The sequence below is a fragment of the Podarcis cretensis genome (assembly GCF_951804945.1).
Source record: "Podarcis cretensis genome assembly, chromosome: 2".
In the NCBI taxonomy this organism is placed as follows: domain Eukaryota; kingdom Metazoa; phylum Chordata; class Lepidosauria; order Squamata; family Lacertidae; genus Podarcis; species Podarcis cretensis.
Window position 1 is genome coordinate 111,894,112 of NC_137171.1, and position 16,100 is coordinate 111,910,211.

General features: G+C 44.9%; 2 protein-coding genes across 3 annotated transcripts in view; one reads left to right on the top strand and one right to left on the bottom strand.

Annotated features, from left to right (window-relative positions):
* The window catches only part of LOC307208997 (C-type lectin domain family 2 member D-like), a 96,927-nt gene extending 92,165 nt beyond the window's left edge, over positions 1-4,762 (bottom strand). The window contains exon 1 of one of the 2 annotated variants that reach the window (XM_079964067.1): positions 3,964-4,762. In XM_079964067.1, the coding sequence (XP_079820193.1) occupies positions 3,964-3,994 (31 nt within the window). In that variant the 5' untranslated portion in view covers positions 3,995-4,762. The remainder of the gene's footprint in view (positions 1-3,963) is intronic. The other variant, XM_079964069.1, reaches the window with a different exon arrangement.
* Positions 1-16,100, top strand: part of LOC307209015 (killer cell lectin-like receptor subfamily B member 1B allele A) — a 250,274-nt gene that overhangs the window by 181,423 nt on the left and 52,751 nt on the right. The gene's annotated exons all lie outside the window — the stretch shown is intronic.

Here is a 16,100-nt window from a genome sequence, read left to right on the forward strand (position 1 = left end):
TGATTTTAGAGTGTTGTGTTGTACTGTTGTACTGTTTTTATTGTTGTTAGCCGCCCTGAGCCCGACTTTGGCTGAGGAGGGCGGGATATAAATAAAATTTATTATTATTATTATTATTATTATTATTATTATTATTATTATTATTATCTTCACTGGCTCCCCATACATTTCCGAGCGCAAATCAAAGTGTTGGCTCTGACTTTTAAAGCCCTAAATGGCCTCTGCCCAGTATACCCAAAGTGCATCTCCACCCCCAGCATTCTGCCCGGACACTGAGGTCCAGCTCCGAGGGCCTTCTGGCGGTTCCCTCACTGCAAGAAGTGAGGTTACAGGGAACCAGACAGAGGGCCTTCTCAGTAGTGGCACCCGCCTGTGGAATGCCCTCCCATCAGATGTCAAAGCGATAAACAACTACATGACATTCAGAAGACATTTTAAGGCAGCCCTGTTTAGGGAAGTTTTTAAGAATTGATGTTTTTATTACATTTTTAGATATGTTGTAAGCCACTCAGAGTGGCTAGGGAAACCCAGCCAGATGGGCAGGGTATAAATAATAAAATTATTATTATTATTAGTCTGAAAATAACATTCCCTTCGCTTTGCACAATGTTTGCAACGCTCTTTTTTATCTCCAGGTTGAGACCTGGAATTTTTATTTGGATTGGAAAAGCTGACAAGAAATAGTAATGCATTTAATATTAATAAGATGACAGAAGTTTCCTTTGCAATAGATGTTTTGAGATGGTCCAGCAGGCTTCTAAACAGAGGATTTTTAGAGTTCAAGGTGGCTCTTGTGTCCAAACAACTGCATGGTTCCTCACCTCTCAGTCATGTTTTAATCCAGCAAGAGCCAGTGAAGGAGGTCAGCAATATAGGAAGCTCCAAGTGAGCAAATTCCTGTAACAGAGGCTGGACATGCACCAAAATGTCTCTTCCCCCTAACTTTTACAAACATTTTAGCCAGAAAAACAAGGTCTTTACAAATCTACTGTACTTCCCCCTCGACTTCCCTCCCCTCCTTTTTTGAGTTTTTTTATTATTATTATTATTATTATTATTATTATTATTATTATTATTATTATTGCCCTCGTATCTACGGGGTCTGCCTCTCCTGGTATGCCCTGCAGAGGACCTTAAGGTCCATGAATAACCATAGTTTAGAGGTCCCGGGCCCTAAGGAAGTCAGACTATCCTCCGCCCGGGCCAGGGCCTTCTCAGTGATGGCTCCGACCTGGTGGAATGCTCTGTCCCATGAGACTAGGGCCCTGCAGGATTTAACCTTCTTCCATCGAGCCTGTAAGACAGAGCTATTCCACCTGGCCTTTAATTGAATTCAGCCTGATCTTTCATTTCCCTTCTCTTCCCTCCCCCTCCCCTTTCATGAAGATCACACGCTCTGAGACCCCACAGCTAATTCTCCCCTGGCCTCCTCGCTGGCCCAAGTAGGACCAATTCAGCCAGCTAGCCCTGGGGATTATCTGATTGATTTTTGATTTTTGAATTTCATTGTTGTTCATGTTTTTATACTGTATTTTATGCTGCTTTTATAATTGTTTTAAAGTGTTTTAAATTTGTTGTTAGCCACCCTGAGCCCAGTTTTTGAACCGGGAAGGGCGGGGTATAAATAAAATTTTATTATTATTATTATTATTATTATTATTATTAAATCAATAAGTAACCATACATAAATAATCATAAAAATGTGCACCCCACCACTGAGACCATTCCATTATAACTCTCCAGCCTCCCAGAATTTTGACAGCTCTTGTGTTAGTTTAACCGCTTTCCGTTTTAACAATATAAGTTCTACGAACACCCTCCGTATCTCTTCAAAATCATTTCTGACGTTTGCATTTCTAAGGTTCCAGACAATGAAAACTAAAATTCTGGATGTTGGATACAAAAATATTCCTAGAGAACAGTGATTTGGCATCTGCTGATGTGACTCAGTTGGGGATAACACTATATGTAAGCTGTATGAAAACCCAAGGGCTAAATACTCAAAGAAATCCATTTGCTCATCTGTCACCCTCAAGTATCTTCTGTCTTGCTCAGTCAAACCGCTCAATACAAGCTCTATGTATTATGAGGATTTTATCACATCTATTTTAACATGCTTCTAAGATTGTTTGTTCACCTCTTCCATTTTCTGCTTTTTGGCTGTAGCCAAAGTGACCAATAACATTTGTTAGCATAATTAGTTTCAATTGTTTTTAATACGGAATTTTAACTTGTGGTAAGCTGCCCTGGGATCTATTGGTGAAGGGTGACCAGTGCCAGATTTATGTACAGTGGTACCCCGGGTTACATAAGCTTCAGGTTACAGACGCTTCAGGTTACAGACTCCACTAACCCAGAAATATTACCTTGCGTTAAGAACTTTGCTAAGGATGAGAACAGAAATCGCGCAGCAGCGGTGCGGCGGCAGCGGGAGCCCCCGTTAGCTAAAGTGGTGCTTCAGGCTAAGAACAGTTTCAGGTTAAGAACAGACCTCCAGAATGAATTAAGTTCTTAACCCAAGGTACCACTGTATAAGCAAAACAAGCTATAGGTTAGGGGGAAAAAAACCCTGGGTGTACATTTCCAAAATATAAGATAAAAAACAAATAAAATAAAACCTACATACAGCAACAGTGTTTTGTGTTGCGTCGGCTCCTATGATGTCCATATTTTGTTATGCCCAAGTGGCTTTAGATACCTATTGGCTCCATAAATTACCATACAGCATATATTCAACACAAAAAACAGCGACAATTTGTTGTTGACAAAGGACAGCTGGACATATAAAGGGCCCCATTACCTTCAGGAGCTTAGGGCCTCATCAAACCTAAATCCAGCCCTGAGGGTGGCTAATAATAATATTAATAACATATAATTAATAATGGTTTTCTTTTTCAATATAAAGAACGTAGTATAAAGGTTGTATGTTTGTTCAAGTAAAAACCAACCAACCCAACTTCACTGGTTTATTTTCTACAGTTCCTGTTCTGCAACGAACTCTGATACTGCATGTGGCCCTGCAGCAAGGGAAAAGTCCCTCCTCCTGCTGCTGTTCTTCCCCACCCACAGAAAACAACAACCAAAAAATCTCTCAGATAACTCCAGGAAGCAGGGCTACTTCCTGCTGCAGGAAGCTCTTAGAGAAGTTTGAAAGAACAGCAACAATAATCTCAGCACTGATTTGGTTCCCCCCTCCCTCTCTCAGCAACACGAGTCCTGGGTGCTGCAAGCTGAAGATGAACATCAGTTGGAGAAGGCTAGAAGAGAGAGGAATTAATTTATGGGAAGATTATTCATACACATACACTCTCCCTTCCTCCGCTCAGAGCATTAAGCGCCCCAAACGTTTATTTGCTTAATTACAGGTCTTTGCACAAATCTGCTCCTGATGAGGAGCGCGCAGCAGCAGAATATGTGGCAACAGAGGCCGCCCATCGACATGTCATCTCTAGCGAGGGCTGGATGCAGACCCTACTTGAATTCCTGAAGAGTCACTACCTGTCAGTACAGTGGTACCTCGGGTTACAGACGCTTCAGGTTACAGACACTTCAGGTTACTCCACGAACCCAGAAATAGTACTTCAGGTTAAGAACTTTGCTCCAGGATGAGAACAGAAATTGTGTCATGGAGGCACAGCGGCAACAGGAGGCCCCATTAGCTAAAGTGGTGCTTCAGGTTAAGAACAGTTTCGGTTTAAGAACGGACCTCCAGAACGAATTAAGTTCTTAACCTGAGGTACCACTGTACATAGTCCTGAGCTGGAGGAACCAACTGTCTGGCATAGCCTTATCTTCCTAAAAGGGCTTCCACGGTGGCTGCAGGTGTACAATGCACAACTGTCCCTTATGTCTGCAGTTGTCGGAAATGCAGATGAGAGAAAGAAAAGGTACAGGCTGGCATTTTGAGAATGACGACGGACCCAAAATGCTCAAGAACCAAACCCACAATAAACTCCCTCTTACCTCCAAAAAGCAAAGTCCTCCTTCTTGGCATCCCTTGTGCTGTTCTGGTTGCCTCAGCGTATTGTCCAGTTTCTCCTAGAGAAAGGAGGAGAATCTGCAAGATGGGGAAGGTCAGGGAGCCTGCCTTGTTTATCCTTTTCCAGAAAGTCTTTGATGCCTGCTCACCTTGCAGCTCTCAAGTCCTGTCCACCAAGGAGCTGAAGCTGGGTCCAGCCTGGACAGACAAGTGGATGCAGCGATAGCAAATGGTAGGGGTGTGCTTGTCTTCCTGGTGGCACAGCATTGCTCAGAATCATCCCCATGAACTTCACAGCGTGGCGTCTGGTGCCCATCTTCACTTTCTCCCTCTGGCTGCCTCTTCTGGATCACTCTGGGCTTTCTCTCTTCTTTGGAGCCTCTCCAGTTTTGTTGGACAAGTTCCTCATTCGCCAAGCTGGCCTGGATTGGCTGTCAGGACAAGAGGCCCCAGCGATCAAGCTCTTTCTTGACCGCTGCTGTCCCAGAAAGGTGTGATGCGGTCCCCCCAGGAGGCAGTCTTCCCACCCACAGCTTAACAGCACCACAAACAGGTCAAGCTGGCAGGTAGACCAAGGGAGATACTTGCTGAAATCCCGAGCCATTTCTGCTAGCAGATATCTGACTGCGATCGTTCAAGGACTCCAGTTTTACTTTCCTTTCTCTGATACATTTCCTGCTTTTGTCCACCCCTTTACAGGAGGGGCTAGGAAGGGTTTGCCAGCGGTTGGGGAAGGAACTATTTTCCTGCTGACAGGCAGTGAGCAAATCGCAACACAGAGACTGGTTCATTTCCATAGCTGTCAACGTTTCCCTTTTCTAAAGGGAAATTCCCTTATTCCGAATAGGATTCCTCGCAAGAAAAGTTGACAGCTATGCTCATTTCTCAAATGCAACTCTCCTTGGCGCTCTTTGACTGGATGGGCACACTTCAGCGGCGTGGTTCATTACCCAAAGAACGTATCAGTTCAACGAAAATAAGGGAGCATTTATTCTGAAAGGCGCGGTAGATGTTCCTTGCTTCAAACGCAACTCCCCACCAGCAGTCTTCTTCTCCGTCCGCCTCTATAAACCTCCCAGAGGATTTTCCTTCAAAATGTAGCGAATCTCTTAAAGGTATATCGCCATGTCATAAGAAATTACAAACCACACCTCTGCCTCACACTAGGGTTTCACTTAAATAGAGCAGCCCGGCCCCAACACGTGCGCAACACCCCACGAAAGAGTAAACGATATTCTTTAGGATAAAGGTCGGAGAAGCTGAGTCTGCAAAACACGCCTATTTGCACACACGGAGCCCGCTGGGTGCTGGCAAGGGAACGTTGAAACGAGGAGACAGAGAGCTCTGTCAATCAAGCAGCAGGGGGCCCCGTAAAACAACGGGACTCCAATTACCAGCGCAAGCCTCTTGTTAAAGTTCTCAAATAAAGGAAAACAGCACTCCAGCTTCTGCTTTCATCAAAATAAAAGTTTTATTTCCACCTCTCTGCACAAATGTCCCCAAGGAAGACGAATAACACTCTATCAATGTATCGATAGATTTGGATGTATCAGTGCGCTTGAATGTATCCTATCTGTATCTTGAAATCAACATATTGTTTCACCGATAACGTCGTTGTTACTGTATCTTCCTTTCCCAGCACCTGGAGGAAATAATAGTAGTTATTATTATTATTACAGTGGTACCTCGGGTTAAGTACTTAATTCGTTCCGGAGGTCTGTTCTCAACCTGAAATTGTTCTTAACCTGAGGTACCACTTTAGCTAATGGGGCCTCCTGCTGCCGACGCGCTGCCGGAGCACGATTTCTGTTCTCATCCTGAAGCAAAGTTCTTAACCTGAAGCACTATTTCTGGGTTAGCGGAGTCTGTAACCTGAAGCGTATGTAACCTGAAGGGTATGTAACCTGAGGTACCACTGTATTATTATTATTATTATTATTATTATTATTATTATTATTATTATTTATACCCTACCCATCTGGCTGGGTTTCCCCAGCCACACTGGAGGGCTTACAGAATATATAAAACATAACAAAGCACCAAACATTAAAAACTTCCCAATACAGGGCTTCCTTCAGATGTCTTCTAAAAGTTGTATAGTTCTTTATTTCCTTGCCCTCTGCCTGGTTCCCTGTAACTTCGCTTCTTGCAGTGAGGGAACCAGCAGAAGGCCCTTGGAGGAGGACTTCAGTGTCCAGGCTGAGTGATGGAGGTGGAGATGCTCCTTCAGGTATACTGGGCCAAGGCCCAGTACAAACACAGGTTATAATGGAAACCTAATCTCTCTAAATATGTCAATGTAAAGCTATTCCCAATCTCTCCCACCCATTATAACACACATTCCGATAAGTAACCAGTCTTCTGTTGTCATAGAATCATAAAATTGTGGCCTTGGAAGGGACACCAAGGGTCATCTAGTCCAACCCCAATCCAACCTCTTCTGATGTGTACATGATGTAGTTCTGACACTAAGGGAAGGTGGGTATCACAAAGATGACACTGTAACCAAATGTATAAAAAATGTAACCTGCCATTGCTTGGGATTCTCTGGCTCTCTGGCTATTTAGAAGGGAGACCCTGTTGCAACAGTATCACAATAAAGATCAGGCTTACTGATCCACCTGACTTAGTCTCAGGCTCTCTTTAATTCCCTGACCGATGGAGGACTCTTGAAAATTTATGTGGGTCTTTCAGACCTGGGGAGAATTTGCATTGTCTTGAATTCTCCCTGATATTTCAACCACAACAGGCATTCATTCTTCCCAGGGAACTCTAGGAACTGTAGTTCTTCAGGGTGGGGGTGAGGCTAGTGACCAACAGAATTATTGAGGTCCCACTAAACTACAATTCCTATAATACTATTGTGAATTTGGGGAGTTACTTTGCATGATGCCTGAGTCCCTTGTAACTCCTGGTGTCCTGGGTCCAGGAAGGGCTAAAATCTACTCTGAGAGCCAGTCTATCACTATTTTGCAGATAGGATTTAGACTAGCAAACTCAGGTTGCACAATCAAAGTGGATTTTGCTCTCTTGCACAAGAAACCCACTTTCAGAAAATCTGACTATTCACTGTAAGGAAAGTGATGGGAATGCAATTGCTTGAAGTGATGTAATGTATCTCCTCACAAACAAATTGGGACGAAAGCTCTATGAAGAGGTAATTGTGTTCTAATTAGCACTGCAGGCAGGAAGGACACACTGTTCTTACATAAATGAAATCCAAGCAAAAGCCAAACCTCTGGCCCTCCACTTCAATTCCACCCATCATTGCTATTGAAAAGGGATGATGGGAGTTGTAGTCCAACATTATCCAGAAGGCCACAGGTTCCCAGGTAGTGTTGCAGTGAACAAGTTAAAGCTAAGACTGAAAGATGGCTGGTCCGCTGGTATCTCCCCACTTATACTGGATTTACTATTTCAAGACAAAATCCAATAAGTTTTAAAATCCCACAACCTGTTGTCAATGACCCATTTGTGATACCTCAACAATTTCTTTGCAGTACAGTGGTACCTCAGGTTAAGTACTTAATTCGTTCTGGAGGTCCGTACTTAACCTGAAACTATTCTTATCCTGAAGCACCACTTTAGCTAATGGGGCCTCCAGCTGCTGCCGTGCTGCCGGAGCCTGATTTCTGTTCTTATCCTGAAGCACAGTTCTTAACCTGAAGCACTATTTCTGGGTTAGCGGAGTCTGTAAACTGAAGCGTATGTAACCTGAAGCATATGTAACCCGAGGTACCACTGTATTTAGCACCCTCCTGTCATTTGCCAAATAAAAAATTGGTTCAAAGTGCGTATTGCTTGAATACTCTTCCATCATGTGGAAGAGACAGGGGGAAATGGGATAACCCCAAAACGGCAATATGGCAAACACACGTTACATCGCACAGTGGCATGTAATAATTTTAGCAAACCTTTTCACATTACTGCCCATTTGGAAAAAAAAGTAGGTTTTTGTTCCAGGAAAACTGACAGTTGAAAAGTCATGTGGTTCATTCCCCTCAAAATGCAGGAACAGGCAGCCCGCAAGGCAATTTTTGAGATAGTGTACATAAGCCTGAGATCTGATGGACAGCACTGGTGTTACTCCTCTTGCAGTGAATGTACCTAAGAGAGCCAGTAGAGGGCGCCTCATGATCATCCCTGCTGAATTTCAAACAGCTCTTCAAGTCCATAACTTGACTTGGTTTTTGTTTCCTTCCTTCCTACTAGAAACGTGGAGATAAGGTGGAAACACAGTTGACATCTAGGGATGAGCACATGGGCCAAAAGAAGAGTCATGGGGAGGGAGGGAGAACTTTTCAGACTGGAGCAGAGCCATTTCCTTTATTCCTACTAGACTCGCCATTCTCTCACAACACTACTACTTAGAAAACAGTTTACTTTTTCCTTTTCCTGATGATAATTATCTGTCCCACTGTTTACTATCTCTGACCCCTGTCCTTCCCTCTGTGAAACTTTTCTGTCCTCAGTGCTCACTATCAGCTTTCATCTGAAGCTGTTTGTTTAATTGCTGAACAGTTTGAAAGTTTGTAAATATTTCAGCGACACCATAGCCATTGAGACAATGATTGGATCCTTGCCAGGATCTAAGAGCCAAAGCTACATTCAACACCTTTTTTTTTTTTTTGCAGAAGCATATCCTCCAACATTCCGCTGATGAAAATAGGGAAAAGAAAGAGAGCACAACTTTGGTCTGAAGCTCAACATCAAAAAAACAAAGATCATGGCCACTGGGCCCATCACCTCCTGGCAAATAGAAGGGGAAGACATGGAGGCAGTGAGAGATTTTACCTTCTTGGGCTCCATGATCACTGCAGATGGTGACAGCAGCCACGAAATTAAAAGACGCCTGCTCCTTGGGAGAAAGGCGATGACAAACCTAGACAGCATCTTAAAAAGCAGAGACATCACCTTGCCAACAAAGGTCTGTATAGTAAAAGCCATGGTTTTCCCAGTAGTGATGTATGGAAGTGAGAGCTGGACCATAAAGAAGGTCGATCACTGAAGAATTGATGCTTTTGAATTCTGGTGCTGGAGGAGACTCTTGAGAGTCCCATGGACTGCAAGAAGATCAAACCTCTCCATTCTGAAGGAAATCAGCCCTGAGTGCTCACTGGAAGGACAGATTGTGAAGCTGAGGCTCCAGTACTTTGGTCACCTCATGAGAAGAGAAGACTCCCTGGAAAAGACCCTGATGTTGGGAAAGATGGAGGGCACAAGGAGAAGGGGACGACAGAGGACGAGATGGTTGGACAGTGTTCTCAAAGCTACCAACATGAGTTTGACCAAACTGCGGGAGGCAGTGGAAGACAGGAGTGCCTGGCGTGCTCTGGTCCATGGGGCCACGAAGAGTCGGACACGACTAAATGACTAAACAGCAACAGAGTGAGGCACCAAAAGATGGGTGCTATGTGAGTCAGCTGCTAGTGTGAGAGGCAGAGGTGCCAACTTGAATAGAATATCGGGGGGGGGGGCAGGTAAGCCACGTCCCACATAATCAATGACACGGCACACACAGACCATTTGAATGGCAATGCCCTTCAACATTGGGAGGCCCCAGCCCCCTCAAATATTTGATTGGGGGGCCAGAGACCCCCTCGGCCCCTAGGAGTTGGCTCCTGTCAGGGACCATGCTGAGGAGCATTGTACCAGGTAGGGCCTGGGTGGTGGCAGCGAGAAATAAAATGGTGGCACAGGGATCAATAGACGGTGAAGTGTCCGGGGACCCTGTGTGATTGCCACAACCATCCTCTCCAGCCTGACCCTTCCAGAGAAGAAGAAGACATTTCAGAATTACAACAGGGGTTTGAGTGAGGTCACAGCTCAGAGGCAGATGAGGGGGAAAGCTGGGAAATAATGGGAGAGGAGGAGGAAGAAGAAGCACCAGAGCGGGGAGAGCTGACAGACACAGTGTCTTTAGAAAGCATTCCAGACCCTCCCTCTCCCAGAACACAGTGGGCCTTGCAAGTAGGAGAGCAAAGATCTCAAAGGCAAAAGGCCCTTTCCAGCACATGTAGCAATGACTCATGAGAAAGTGGGAGGAACGGAGGGAGTGGAGTTTCACTCGGAGCAACACCATCAGGAGGTTGCATTTTTAAGCCTCTCTGAGTGAATATTGAATAAATAGCATTGGTAAGAACTTTCCTTGTCTTATCCGTTCCTGGCAACCTACCGTGGGGGGTTGGATCCTCTGATGCATGACACCCTGGGTGGTGTTTGCCATTTTTGAAACTGGAGGTTGATCCTGAGACTTTCTGCATTTGACACAAGCATGTGCTTCTTCCCCAAGCAAGGATATTCTTGGGTACAAATAGGGCCATGTATCTCTAATACAAGGGATGGGGAACCTCTATCTGGATCTTCAAAGGGCTCAGCTCATGCACCTTTCCCGGGGCACAACTCTCAAGGGTCCTGCTCTTCACTCTCCTCTGGTGGCTTTACCTTGCTGGGATGTGTCCTTGAACTATCAGAGTACTTCTTGCTGGCCTGGACAGAGGGTGGGTTATGGCAGGCATAGGCAAACTCCCCCCCCCAATGCTTTGGGACTACACCTCCCATCATCCCTAGCTAACAGGACCAGTGGTCAGGGATGATGGGAATTGTAGTCCCAAAACATCTGGAGGGCCGAGTTTGCCTATGCCTGGGTTATGGGGTGGGGTGGGTGGCCAAACCCACCTTTGCCAGACCCACCACTGGAATGTGGCCCTCAAAACTTGCCCATGAGCGGATGTGGTCCTAGGGCTGGAAAATGTCCCCTACATCTGCTCTTAGGCTACCAAAGAGCAAAAGCCAAGTCTTTCTTGTCTTTCTCTTGGTTCCTCTCTGGGCATGACAAAGAAACAGGATGTTGGTATGTGGCTATTAATAAACTTCACTGTGTGTCTGCAGAAGAAAACATTCAGTGCAAGTTGTGCTTATGCCCGCAAGAATTTAGGTGTCTTTGCTGGTGCAGAAAAGCCTGTGAATAATTGCGCCTCTCATCAAACGACCTATGTGATTTCCTCCATTTTTATTGTGGCTTGAACATTTGTGATATTTTGTTGATTGCACAGGAGATACAATGTTGTCATGGCAGGATTTTGTCTAGGTGAAGTTTTTGTGTGTGTTATTAATAAAAACAAGTTTCCATTTCAGCAAGGTTTCTTAAAATAGCCTCCCAGAAGTGGGTCATTTTTATAGTCTTCTTACTGCTTATTGAGACCCAGAGGGATGTGTTAACCCAACTGTGGCTGCCAAGGTACTGACTGCAGCACCAGATACAGACAATGGCTGAGATGCATGTTATTCAGATAAATGGAAACAGTACAGTGGTACCTCGGGTTACATACGCTTCAGGTTACATATGCTTCAGGTTACATACGCTTCAGGTTACATACACTTCAGGTTACAGACTCCGCAAACCCAGAAATAGTAACTCGGGTTAAGAACTTTGCTTCAGGAGGAGAACAGAAATCGCGCAGCGGTGGCAGCGCAGCGGCAGCAGGAGGCCCCATTAGCTAAAGTGGTGCTTCAGGTTAAGAACAGTTTCAGGTTAAGAACAGACCTCCGGAATGAATTAAGTACTTAACCTGAGGTACCACGGTACATGGTTCACAGGTCATGGGTAAGTAGTCAATGTGGTATCCGTCAGATGTTGCTGGGCTCCAACTCCCATTAGATGCCTCCAGCGCAGCCAATGTTTTGATATTTTTGTTGTCTTGCTCAATCCAGCAAATGACAATAATCATTTTATCAATACATCCAGAAATTTGCACTTTGCAACTCTTGTTTTCTAAAACAGCAACAGCAATGCATGCAGAGAGTATACCAGGGAAAGAAGCATGGAGAAAATGCATTCTGTTAGGGAAAGTGTCAAAACTATATATGAAGATGCATATGTTAGTGAAAATGTGCAGACACATGTATGACTTCCTCGTGTAGATTTATATATACATATATACAAAATTGCAAACTGATGCAGAAATGGTGAAAACTAAATTTAAGACCAGAAACAAATTGAGGAACTGGGGGAAACAAAACTAAAAGCTTCTTCTGTTTCAAGTAATAACAAAAGGCTTACTTCTGTTGCAAAAAGAAACAAACTTGTGATTAGTTGTGACCTCAAGATACTATGGTCACTCCCATATGTCTCCACAAAATGAGCTGAGAGCAGGTCCAGCCCAAGTCATTTTGACACCTGAGCTGAACCACAAAGTGGTGCCCTTCCTGCTAGGGGGAAAAGGGTGAGCGAAGATCTACATTAGGAATGGAGTTAGCATGATATCACAAACCTGAAGTCCAGCAGCAGCCAGGATAGCTGAAGTCAGAGGCCACAGCTGGGGAGGCAGATTAGATTCTTGATCCTGACTCTGATGCTGGTAATAAAGGGAGCCCTGAATCTCAGCCTGGTAGGCAAGAATCCACTGAACCAGTTCCCAGAGTACCAGGGCCTATAGAACCAGACCCAGATCCATCACAGGGAAACTGAAGGCTTTCCACACTAGCTCACCAGCCCAATGGTGGAGGGAACACACCAGATAGGAGACGAGATGTATCTGTCTTCAGCCTGGTGGGTTGAGCCTTTAAGAGACTAGTTCACCTAGGGGCCAGTTGGAACATCAGAGAGGCAGAGGCTGGAAAGCCATCATTGACTTCCTAGCTTGTTGGAGCAATGTGCTTGCCCAGAGCTATCTTGCCACCCTGGTGTTGTGACAACTGTGCTACCCTACCCTGCCACCTTGTCTTGCAGGCTGTGAGATACACGATCACTATACATGATCATGTATAGATAAACAGTTAGAAATAAGCTCAGGCCTCCAAGGTGCCTTGTGGAAGACTGGGGTTAAAACTGGGTGTCTATATATTAGAAAGTCCTGCCACTCAACACCTGGCCCAGGGTGGGGCCTGATGGGCTCTATAAAGGACTGCTGCTGCTGCTGCCGCTGCTGGGCAGAGAGGGCTTCATTTTGTTTTGTTTTTGCTTGTTTAAATTGCTGTTATTTTTTACCTATGTCATTTTAAACTGTGACATTAATGCTGTATTCTTAGTTTTAGATTTTGATTTACAGTTACATACTGTACATACATACAGTATGTACAGTTACATACGCTTCAGGTTACATACGCTTCAGGTTACAGACTCCGCTAACCCAGAAATAGTACCTCGGGTTAAGAACTTTGCTTCAGGGTGAGAACAGAAACCGTGCAGTAGTGGCGCAGCGGCAGGAGGAGGCCCCATTAGCTAAAGTGGTGCTTCAGGTTAAGAACAGTTTCAGGTTAAGAACAGACCTCCGGAACGAATTAAGTACGTAACCAGAGGTACCACTGTATGTGGAAATTGTTTCCCATTTGGTTGTGTATTTTTTTTCATGTGGTTTATTGATTGTTTATGACTTTTGTAATTATGTAAATCTTGTTATGCTATGAGCATTGTTTTTTAACTGTGGAAAGGCGGCATACAAATAAAAAATGATGATGATGATGATGTAGGAACATTTCCCCACTGGCTGTCTATCAACTCTAAACATACCTGACTAATTGCTATACAGTGGACGCTCGGGTTGCGAATGTGATCTGTGCGGGAGGCACGTTCACAACCCGCAGCATTCACAACCTGCAGCGCCGCGTCTGCGCACACGCAGGTCCTGATTTGGCACTTCTGCGCATGCGCAAAGCATGATTTAGCGCTTCTGTGCATGTGCGAGCGGTGAAACCCAGAGGTAACACATTCTGGTACTTCCGGGTTTTGGCGCGTTCGTAACCCAAAAACATGCAACCTGAAGCATCTGTAACCAGAGGTATTTCTGTATAGCTAGGACGGGCAGCTTTCTGGAAAGCAGGGAAGACAAAATGTATAATTCCCTCTCACTGCTCTCCCTCCTGAAACCTTCCCATATAGTGCAGAGAGGATAGGGATCGTTTTTATTTTATTTTTTTGCTTTAAAGTCATGGTGTGCATCTCCCAGTCTTAACCCCCATTCCCTCTGGGATGCTATGAATGATTGTGGACTCAAACTGCTAAATCTCCTGTCCCCATGTGATTTCCCATCCCTATCCATCCTCCACCTGCAATATTCCTCAGGACCTGGAAGCCAGTAGTCAAAGGTCCTTGTCCAGTGTCAAAGGGAGTCTTGTCACAAGCCTCCGGTGACCTTTTTGGAGAGGAAAACAACCCTGGTTAAAGGCTGCACCCCTAGAACATCTTGCCATTTGAAGAAGCAGGCAAGTAGAACGCTGAGTGTCCTCTGGGCAGTCCCCTTCTTGCACCACACAGCTGTATACGTCCCATTCACCAAGCAACCAACCCTAATTTAATACACTATAAAGACTGCGGTTTCTGTGTGACGTTTCTATTCCTCATCTGCCTTCTGCTTACCGCTTTTCCGAGCTGTCGCCCTCCCCCTCGGTTTATGCTTCAAGGCCATAATTCTCTGAAATGGTGCAAGTTAAGTTTCTATTCTCTTCCTAGCTGCCCAGCCTAAATGTATTGTGCAGCAGGTACCTGACCCTGCTAGACCACATCCTTTGCTGATCGTGTTATCTCGAGTGGTCTCATCACACCAGAGCTGCTTCTTCTCTCATTTTCCAGAGACCAGATCTTTCACTTACCACATAGAAGAAAAATGAGAGACACAATTTTGAAACATTCAATTAAGGAACCCGTTCAGTTGCTGGAGGTTTGAGACGGGTATGATTTCAGAATTGGTGCGGTATCTAATTGTACGACCCTCCAGGATGTTGATTGGCGTGGCATTTTTCTGGGCATTCTCAGGTGAGTAAAAGCAAAAGCAGATTGTGTTTTGGAAGTTGGTTCTTTGGGGACAATGTTGGGCAGAAGAGCCTGCAAGATGGGCGGTTATTGCTATAAGCATTCTACAAATGGTATCTGAAGAAGTGTGCATGCACACGAAAGCTCATACCAAGAACTAACTTAGTTGGTCTTTAAGGTGCTACTGGAAGGAATTTTTTTTATTTTGTTTTGACTATGGCAGACCAACACGGCTACCTATCTGTAACAACAAATGGGATAGTGAGGCTGCTGGGGTGAGTTTCTGAAGGGCAGGAGAACCAAATGAATGGCAGTGAGCTTAGACATTTTGTTCTCCTTTAGAAAACCCAAAGCAGATCACCCCACACCCTGGGTGGAAATCAACATCGTGTTATGTCGAATCTTCCATCTGCACAAGCAATTCAGCTTGCCAAACAAAACAATCCCTTTCCCCCTGTGTGCTGTTCTGAGCAGGGGCGCACCTAGGAGTTAGATAGGTTGGTGGCTGCCAAGGGCGCAAAAATTGCCCTTAGTTGCCCTTAGTTCCGCGGAGCGCGGAAGGCAACGAAAAGGAAACTCTTTGAGTTTCTGGTCCATGGTCTCTCTCTGCTTTGGAGGCACCTATATATCTCCATGCCAAAGAAGCAAGGGGGCCCAGTTATGTTTCTGGTTCTGGGAGTTCTCTTGACCCATCCTAGGCCAAATTTGTGGGATGCACAAGGGGAGGAAGGGAGAAATCTCTCTTGCATGGGTTGAAGCCCTTTTGCAGGGCTTCTGATGACAAGTTTCATTAGATAAACCCCTCCCGCTGAATTGACACAAGGACCAAAATACACCTACTCTTGAAGTTTTATACTTTTCTCAATTTTGAGTTGGCGTGCCACCCAAAAAAAGATTGCAAAATGCATATATTAGTGTGCAAAAATGTTTATATTGGGCTGTTGTTGTTTAGTCGTTTAGTCGTGTCCGACTCTTTGTGACCCCATGGACCAGAGCATGCTAGGCACTCCTGTCTTCCACTGCCTCCCACAGTTTGGTCAGACTCATGTTTGTAGCTTCAAGAACACTGTCCAACCATCTCGTCCTCTGTCATCCCCTTCTCCCTGTGCCCTCCATCTTTCCCAACATCAGGGTTTTTTCCAGGGAGTCTTTTCTTCTCATGAGGTGGCCAAAGTATTGGAGCCTCAGCTTCACGATCTGCCCTTCCAGTGAGCACTCAGGGCTGATTTCCTTCAGAATGGAGAGGTTTGATCTTCTTGCAGTCCCTTGATCTTCTTGCAGTCCAGTCCCTGATCCATACCAAACAAGCAGATTCATAATACAATTTAAGGTCTGGGAGGGCAAACCTGCCTCTATCTTTTACATCTGTAA